At 31.4% G+C, this 9,273-nt stretch overlaps 1 protein-coding gene across 1 annotated transcript; it reads right to left on the bottom strand.

The window, feature by feature from the left end:
• Positions 1-668: 668 nt before the first annotated feature.
• LOC111404818 (protein NSP-INTERACTING KINASE 2-like) lies at positions 669-1,975 on the bottom strand. Its single transcript, XM_023033567.1, has 5 exons — positions 1,945-1,975; positions 1,650-1,824; positions 1,206-1,209; positions 849-1,109; positions 669-767 (listed from the first exon to the last, which is right to left on the bottom strand). Exons 1-5 carry the CDS (start codon positions 1,973-1,975, stop codon positions 669-671), a joined length of 570 nt encoding a protein of 189 aa, XP_022889335.1.
• Positions 1,976-9,273: the final 7,298 nt, after the last annotated feature.

Genomic DNA, 9,273 nt, shown 5'->3' with positions numbered 1-9,273 from the left:
GGGGCGGACCCAGGATAAAAATTCAGTGGGAGCGAAACCAAAAAACCATAGGAAAAACCCGGGAAAACCTGAAAAAACCTCAAGAAAAATTTTTAAAAAAAATTGAAAATCTAGTGGGGGAGGCCGACCCCAGTCAACCTTAAGTGGGTCCGCCCCTGATTATATCAACTGCTCGGGCCATTCGACGGCGATGCTTTCCATTTCGACTTCGAGGGCAATGTCGCTACTTTTTCCTTATTTAAGTTTGGCTTGGTGAGTGGACTCTAGAGAAATGATAAGATGATCATACGACTCAATTGCACCGAATGGAATCATGCGTGAGAATAAATTAAATTATTTCCATCAAAATGAAATAAATCTCATAATTATTCATTTACTTCACTTCAATCTTGGAGTTAATAATAGTTTAATATTTATGAATATTTCTAAATCGATATACCCTACAACTTGGTATAAAAAGTATTTCTTAAGAGCAAATCAATCTTTTTCCGTCCGCCATGCGTTCGCTTTTTAGAATTAATCTTTTTTCTCATTTCTCAAATACATTTTAATGATTTTGGCACTAATTTGGTATTTTTCTTTGTGCAAATATTTTTTCCTTTCCTCTTCAATTTCCACCTTGTTCATATATAGAGAAGTAAGCCACATTACACTAAGCCCCTTTGTAATCATAATTGGAGTTTCTTAAGTTCTATTCGATCATAATTGTTCTTAAGATCCTTGTCAACCAGCACATCAAGCTTCTTATCTTGGTGAATTTTCTTCACCTGTGACCATACACAATTGATCGGTTTGTTACAGAACTTTGTATTAGTATTTCAGGAAAGGAAAAAGAATGAGTTGCTTACCCACTCCAGCATAGCCCCTTTTTGGTTTGCTTGCTTGCCAAACTCTAGAGCCCTCTGACCTGTGATCAATTTTAGCAGAAGAATTCCAAACCCAAAAACATCTGTTTTCTCTGAGGACTGGCCTGTGGATAGATACTCCGGAGCAATGTGCCCTACGGTGCCCCTAACAGTAGTAGTGACGTGTGAATCCCTGTGGTCGAGAAGCTTTGCCAATCCAAAATCTCCAACCACGGCCTCATAGTAATCGTCAAGTAAGACAGACTAGTTATTTATGGGACATGACAACGGCGAGACACTCTATATTGTAAGTGTTTTTAATTTTTTAACTTTAAAACTTAGTTTTTAATTACACGGTACCGAACTAACATATTATTGTTCAAATTGTAAAGGCGATTGCAACATGTTTACCATAAAGTATATTGATTTTTTTAGTATAACACATAAGGTTGATGGAATCAATCAATCATAGATACAGATTTATAGAAATAAGTAAGGGTGTGATTTATACGAATTTAATTTTGATCGGTAAATATTGTATATTAAATTATTTTTTAAATTATGAAATAATAGTAAATATTGTAAATTTTTTGTAAACATTGTACATTGAATTTTTTTGTAATTATGAAATAATTGTACATATTTAATTATTTATTTAATTACGAAATAATTTTGAATATTGTAAAATAAATATAAATATAAATATTGTTCATTTAATAGCAATATCATTATACATCGGTCTAATTTTCATTTAGGAAAATCTGAATTGTACAAAATTAGCGAGAATGCTCTATTGCTCTGCACCTGTCGTACCTACGCAGTCGAGAAAATTCTCTGGTAGATGGTATTTTAGATGTACGTGAACGTGCAAAACCACATATTTCAACTTCTAGTAGCAACAATGTATTAAGTGAGAGAATATGACTAGGAACTTTCCACTCGACTTTCTTCGGTATAGAAAATATAGTCTCAACATACGCTGCTCTCAAGAATCAGCCAAGGTAATAAGAAGATCATAATGTTCTCACTACCAAGCCTCGATACATAACCACTACGACTACATGCTTATACAGAAAACTCTCCAACTGAAATCGACTACAAGTGCTCGTGTTATTTGTCGAGTCCACCATGTATGTCATATTACGTACACATTTCATGGAGAAGCGCAACACATCTAGTGATTCCACTTCAACTTTCTTGCAATCTCTGCAGCTTTAAAGAGTTTATCATCTTGAGTCCAGGCTAGCCGCACGCACAACTCTGTGATTCTTGCAACTCTATTTATCTGCACGTCAGTCGTAAAATCACTGCTGCAACTTGTTACGAATATTCTCAATCATTACGAGAATTGGTAACTCTCGATCCTTCTTGAACAATGCATTGAAAGATTTCGAACTTATTACACTCTTTAACACTATCATTATTTAATTATTTATTTCGACTATAAACTTATTACATTCTTCAACACTATAAGCTTTGATCACTTTCTTGAACAATAAAATGATGCTTTTGTCCCGATACCTAGTTTTCAGATTATCTTTTATATGATACATGCAACATCCATGATACACCTTGAAAAAAATTTTAGCGATATAATTTATTATAGACGATCCTTGATTAGCTACAAAGGAAATCCTCGACTTTCCGATCACTCCCTCAACTTTATAAAGAACTAACACATCGATAAATCATTCTCGCTGTCAACTATGCCGAATGCGATAGGGTAAATTTGAATGTTGCTGTCTTGACATGTAGCAATAATCAACTTGTCTCGGTATCTAACTTCCAGAGTTGTACCATCGACTAGAATTACAAGTTGTATCATATTTCGAAATTCCCGAGTACATTGTTCAAGAGCCTTGAAGAAAAACTTAAAACAATTCTCGTGCCTCCGTCTCAATAAAAAGAGCCAGGATTAGTTTTCGACATGTTATGATAATACCTAGCCAATTTAGAATAGCTATCCTCGGTCGAGCCCATTAAATTCTTCAACGTGCATTCTTTGGCCTTCTAGGTTTTTGGTAGCTCGTGACCACTCTGTACTCTCAATGGACGTCGTTAATGATATCTAAAAGTCTGTGGATCATCTGTGAGTTATAATACTTATGTATTATCTGTGGACCAATAAACCATGCTCGAGCTTCCTTTAATCGTTTTAACAAATTCTCACTTCGTAAGTATGTTATCGTGTATACTTACGAATCATAAATAATTCATTTGTATCCATCTTAGTCGCTTGCTAGTGCCAACGACAACTGTTGCCAATGCAAACAATTGTAAACAATAACTTGTTTGATTTCTTTTACCTTGAACTCAAAGTTGTATTTTAATGTCATCCGGTGCACAGTTTCCTGTAAATTTTTCTTTATTTCAAACAGTTGCTTGACATGTAAAATCCTCATCATTGAGAACCACAAGCAAAGAATTAGAGGACAGTCCCTCGATCCAACTCCTGAGCTCACATCCCGCTCATGTCTCTGATGGGATAAAGCAATTAAATCTCCATTTGTAAATTCATTTTCATTCTCCTTGTCATAAATTATCGACGAAATTTTTTGTGCGTAACAACGAGATCATGATGAGGAACAAATGTCTAGAGAATAACCACATCATCCTTGCGAGCTATTACCACTGTATTTCAAAATCATTGGCAATGTCATTCGCTCCGTCAAAAACTTCATGTTCACCTTCGACATCATTCATTACTAAAATCACACCAAAACAAGTCGTGTGCATATTGTTCAAATCAAATAGATAATTCACTTCAACATCAGAAGCAACCTTCATAAGTGGAATCAAAACGGGTGAATTATTGTCGAATAAAAATCTCAGTTTCATATCATACTGAGAATAATCAACATTCAGCTTGTTTTATAAGTCTTGGTACATTCGCACATACAATGTATTCTCTGTCATGAAAATTGGAATACCACCATATATATCACTCATCAATTCTCATACCCATCGATTATTTTCATCTAATTCGAAATCACCAAAGTAATAAATCAGGACTACAACCATATCTGCATGACAAGACAAAATTTTTAATTATAAGAAAAATAGTAACAAAATCACTCAATTACAGTGGCAACAGAAATTTATAAAAAAATTATAGCTGGCTGGGCCAACTGGTAACCGTTGACAGTTACGATCGGCCATAACAATTGGTTGTGTTCTGCCCCAGTTTGAAAGAATTTATGATACAAATGATTTTTTCTTATTCATTCTTTAAAAATTTCTATATCTGTTAAAAAATTTATCTACATGTTAATCTATGTCAAAATAAGATTTATCAATTAAAAAGGTCTACTAATTTAACGAAAATGAAATTAAACATTTGTAAATATAATTATGATTCGAAGTGATTGATGTAAAAAAAATATTTTCCTTTTCAACGTTCGATAAATTTATGAGATTTTGAAGTTCAAGATGGAAAATGAGAAAGTTTTTATGTGTATTGGAATAAACAGATAAGAAAAATTAGCTGATTTTGAAATTTTAAATGAAAATTGTTTAATTTTCACTTGTTAACTAAAATGGTAGTATTGTCTTTTAAATAAAATAATATTTTGTAGCTATATAATAGACTTAAGGGCATCTTTATCTTTTACCATCCAAAAGGCCATTATGGAAATATGATAGAGTTAAAAAGTTAAAGCGAAAAATAAGAGATTTGACAAGGTCAATTTTAAAAATATCCCACATTCCTATGATCTAGCGACACATTATTGGGTCAAAATTTCTTTCACCAAATAAAAATGAATTTCACACTGATATATATAGATTCAATCCGAGTTCTTTAATTGACATTTTATTTGTATGTAAAACATTATGTAACTACTTATGTATAAATAGTATTATTTGTGATGGGATACAATTGGATCAAAATTTATTTACACAAATAAAATAAAATAAAACTTTCTCACTCTCTTTTTGACACATCATATGTATGCAAATCATTATGTAACTTATCTACAATATATTAAATATCAAATTAAGTGAAAATCATTTTTTGAACTATTCTAACCCTACTATAATTCAATTATTTCAATAATATCTTATTTTTAGTTTTTCAATATGTATTTAACGTTCAATTATACATTTCACTATTTACATGCGTGTATGATAATCAATATTTATTTTTAGGGGCTTGTATTTCTATCATATTTAGATCAAAATGGTGCAATCAGTTCCACTTTATATGTTTTGGGGGTTATTCAATCACTTTAGGAGTAAATAAAATTTTCAAGTTCATGTACACTTCTATATTTTCAAGATTATTCATTTAATCTAAAATATGAATTTATTCTCCAAGTAAATTATTTCAATAATATTTTACTTCCATTTTTCAATACGTATTTAACATTCAATTATGCATTTCACTATTTACGTGCATCTATGATAATTAATATTTATTTTTCTCAGGCTTGCATTTCTCTCATATTTATATCAAAATTGGGCAAATTAGTTCCATTTTATATGTTTTGGGAGTTATTCAATTACTTTAGGAGTAAATAAATTATTCAAGTTTATGTACACTTATTTATTTTCAAGATTATTAATTTAATCTCCAAGTTCAAGTACACCATTTTATCTCAATTTCTTTTCAAGATCACTTGTATATAAAAAAGTTTTTATATTCATTAATTCAAATTAAATATATTCCACGCTCATGAATGTAATTGATCATTCTGTTGAAATTCTTTTCAAGATCACCTCTATATAAATTAATATTTTTTTCCATATTCATTAATTCAAATTAATTAAATAAAATAAATTTATTTTTACAAATTAGCACATCAAGTGAGAATCATTTTTTTACCAATTCTAGCTCTATTACAATTTAATTGTTTCAGTAATACCTTACTTTTCGTTTTTTATGTTTTGGGGGCTATTCAATTACTCTAAGAGTAAATAAATTATTCAAGTTTACATATACTTATTTATTTTCATGATTATTAATTTAATCTATGATATAAATTTATTCTCCAAATTCACGAACACATTTGTATCTAAATCGTTTTCAAGATCATGTATATGTAAATTATTATTTTTCTAAATTTATTTAATTTAAATTAATTAGATTCCATGTTTATGAATATATATGATTGTTCTCACAAGCGTTAGACATAAATGAATTAATCTCTCAACAATTTAAATTGTTTTCGCAAATTGGTGTTATTTCATTTTAATCATCAAATATTTTGCTCTCCCGTATCATGGAATAAAAGGTTATAAGAGACTTATCGGCGTATGAAAATGAATGGTCCATTAAAGTGATGGTAGTTCGAAATGGTTTGACCGAATCTTGTTACAACAATGCGGAAAAATTTGATATTTTGCTACTCATTCTAATTGACAAGGAGGTAATACGTGTAATATAATACTATTTATTTTGTAATTACATTATCCATAAAATGTCCTTTATCTTAATATTCAATTATTATTTTCACTTTTTCATCGTCTTCAAACTTGAGGTAAAATACTTCATGAAAATTTTTTCTGTGTCAATGTATGTGGACACCAAATCTCAATTTGACGTGTAAAGTCATATGACAACTACAAAGATTTTAGTTAAGTCAAATATCTCTAATCACACAAAAATATATAGTGGACAATGAGATTCTCGTTGAATAAAAAGTTCATTTCACATAACATTCTTTTTTTTTACTATATTTTATATTCATGCATCTTCAAATATTATGTTTACAGTACTTATAAAACATTTCAAAATAACGTGCAACCCTTGTTGACCTATGATTAGTTATTTACAAGTAGCATTATTCTAGAAACGTAGTTAAATTTCATTATGGATTGTCCCACTTTAATCCTTAGTCACATTTTTGAAAATTCATTTTTATCCAAACTTGTTTTTAATTTCACATTGTCCAATAAAATAATTTACACATATACTCAAAAAATTTCTTACTTTTTAACTAAAATATTAAAAAAAAATTACTATTGCAAAATTGAATCTCTCAAAAATGGGGCTCTAACAAATCCTTAATTTATCTCAATAAAATCATTTAACTTTTTAATGGCAATATGATGCGTGTTACATTTTTAGTTGTTACGATTGCAAAATCTATAAATAAATTTTATTTAAATTGAAAGCAATTCAACCAACAGCATATTCAAAAATAAATATCAAGATTTTCTAAGTACAACATAATGTAGTGGCATATTTATCTAGAGATGAAGCAAATGAAATATTGAGACATTAAATTTATTAGCAGTTAACATTAGGTGATCCAATTGAAATAATAAGGACCAAATATGAAATTATTCTAAAAAAAGTTATCCATTTATAAACAGTTTAATTTATAAATAGATTAGGCGCTTGTGTTGGGCCGGCTATATAGCTAAAATTGGACCGTTAAACTTTTTAAATTGCGAAAATTTGACAAATCTTCACACCAAAATTCAGGCATTTACACTCCATTTTCCACAATTGCCCTCCTCATTTCCTGCCTCACCTACGCACTATCATTCTTGTCTCCACCTACTTTCTCCTCCCACAGATTTACACTTGTCATGCTATTTTTCTCCAATCAGTCGTGAAGTCAAGCTCCGGATTATTCCGTTTGAGGTTTCTACAGTACATCGAAAAAGGCACCTTCTATCAGCAAAAGACAAACCTCCTTGACGACACGCATCCCCTTGTTTGGCCGTGCGAAACCACGCTCACATGATCACATCATGGATCCTTATTTTCCTACGGTAAGTGTTGATGATTTCGACGTTTCTTGTGCATGACAGTCGAATTTTTATTTCTGGCAGTCCCCAACTTATTTAACGCCCTACATCCTGCCATTTGTCGTTGCAGATGGGCCACAAGTACATTCTTCCACGTCTAATCCTCCTCCAAGCAAGACCCAAGCATCGGCCCAAAAGAACGTCCAATGGAATCCATGCGAGAACCGAATTTTCATTACCACACGTGAGGCCTTCATAGTGGATGGTCACTGTAACGAAAAATGCTTCACGGAACAAGGATGGAATACACTCCTCCACTTTTTCAACTCCAACTTCGATTATGATTGGAGCAAGCAGTAGCTTAAGAATCATTGGGATGCTCATTAGTAAAAGCATAAACAGTTCCAAGACTTGCTCAACTGCACTAGTGTCAAATACATCTCCGCAACAGGAAGACTTTCTGCCTCGGACGAGTGGTGGGTGCGAAATTAAGGTACTCTGCTCCTTTGACTCATCATTCTCATTTTTGGCTCACGTGAGAATAGGATTGTTTAGAATGTTTCTTTACCGGAGATTTAACTTTGGACGGGGCTGTAGTGATACGTGAGAATAGGATTCTTTATGAACAAGGTAAACGGTTAAAAATGTCGTTCCATATGCTGTTAATCAAAATATGGGTTCATATGGCAGGAACAATGTAATTTTCTATTTGAAGATCTGACGAAATCGACTAGTTCAAGATACAATTCTGGGTCTTCTTAATGTAAACGAACAACCAGAAATCTTGAGATAAAACATTTGTGCTTTTCACTCGGCTAGTCACACCCGATAAAACAGATGTTTCTCTTGTTGAACACTTGTTTCATTCAAAGTGAAAAGTAACTTCATCGCTGTTAACTTTGAGCCAATCTGTTTTAGCATACAAACTAAAATGAATGGGTGGAAATTATAATTATAATAATTTTGTGTAGTATTAGTGGTGTTTAAAAGTAGTTAACTTATTGTTTGCTTTTTCACAGAACTATGAATAGTGTATGTATTTAATTAATGCTACGGTTGACAAAATATTAAGTGAAGTATATATTGCCCTCCTTTTGTACGTGATTTTCATTACATTATAATGTGATGAAATTGAATAAAGATAAGTTGGTGGTTTGGTGCTTTCATCTATGAAAAATTACTGAATTGATATTCAAGTGCTTGGATATAAATTTTTTGATTTTCCTTTTATCTCTTGAGATAAGTGATAAGAAAAATAGTTTATTAGTATGTTAGTGTTAATTTTAAATTGTTAATAAAAGAACATGGAAATAATAAATTTATTCCGTCTAAGTTTACGGAAGAACATCACATGCATTCATTTTCAAATTGATAACTAGCCCCCCGAATCTTTAACCATTTCAGTACCACATTTGTGCGTTTCATTGGCATTTCTAAGGTAGGATTTAGGTTAACATTTTCTTGGTTGGTTGCCAACTTAAAATAACTCTACACATTTCTGTTTCATGTAGCATGCACTTACATATTGTAGATATAATCCAAGGAAGCTCTACGCCAGTGATTGTGAATTGAGCTTCCTCATATTTGCATATGCATTTTGTTGCGTTTCCCTTACACGATTACATATTTCTTATGTTCCACTTCGTTTTTGGCCTTCGTAACAGGAAAACAAGGAATAGAAAGATTTCAAAACACAAAGACTGCAAAGAGGTATATAGTTACAAGGTGCTAT

Source organism: Olea europaea, chromosome 11 (assembly GCF_002742605.1).
Source record: "Olea europaea var. sylvestris chromosome 11, O_europaea_v1, whole genome shotgun sequence".
Taxonomy (NCBI): domain Eukaryota; kingdom Viridiplantae; phylum Streptophyta; class Magnoliopsida; order Lamiales; family Oleaceae; genus Olea; species Olea europaea.
This window is presented reverse-complemented; position numbering and strand designations above follow the sequence as displayed.

Coding starts and splice junctions, on each gene's coding strand:
- LOC111404818 (XM_023033567.1), bottom strand. CDS start 1,975: ATGGTGGACTCGACAAATAACACGAGCACTT. Junction 1,825..1,944: donor GACAAATAACACGAGCACTT/GTAGTCGATTTC, acceptor TCTTGAGAGCAG/CGTATGTTGAGACTATATTT. Junction 768..848: donor AAGGGGCTATGCTGGAGTGG/GTAAGCAACTCA, acceptor GTATGGTCACAG/GTGAAGAAAATTCACCAAGA.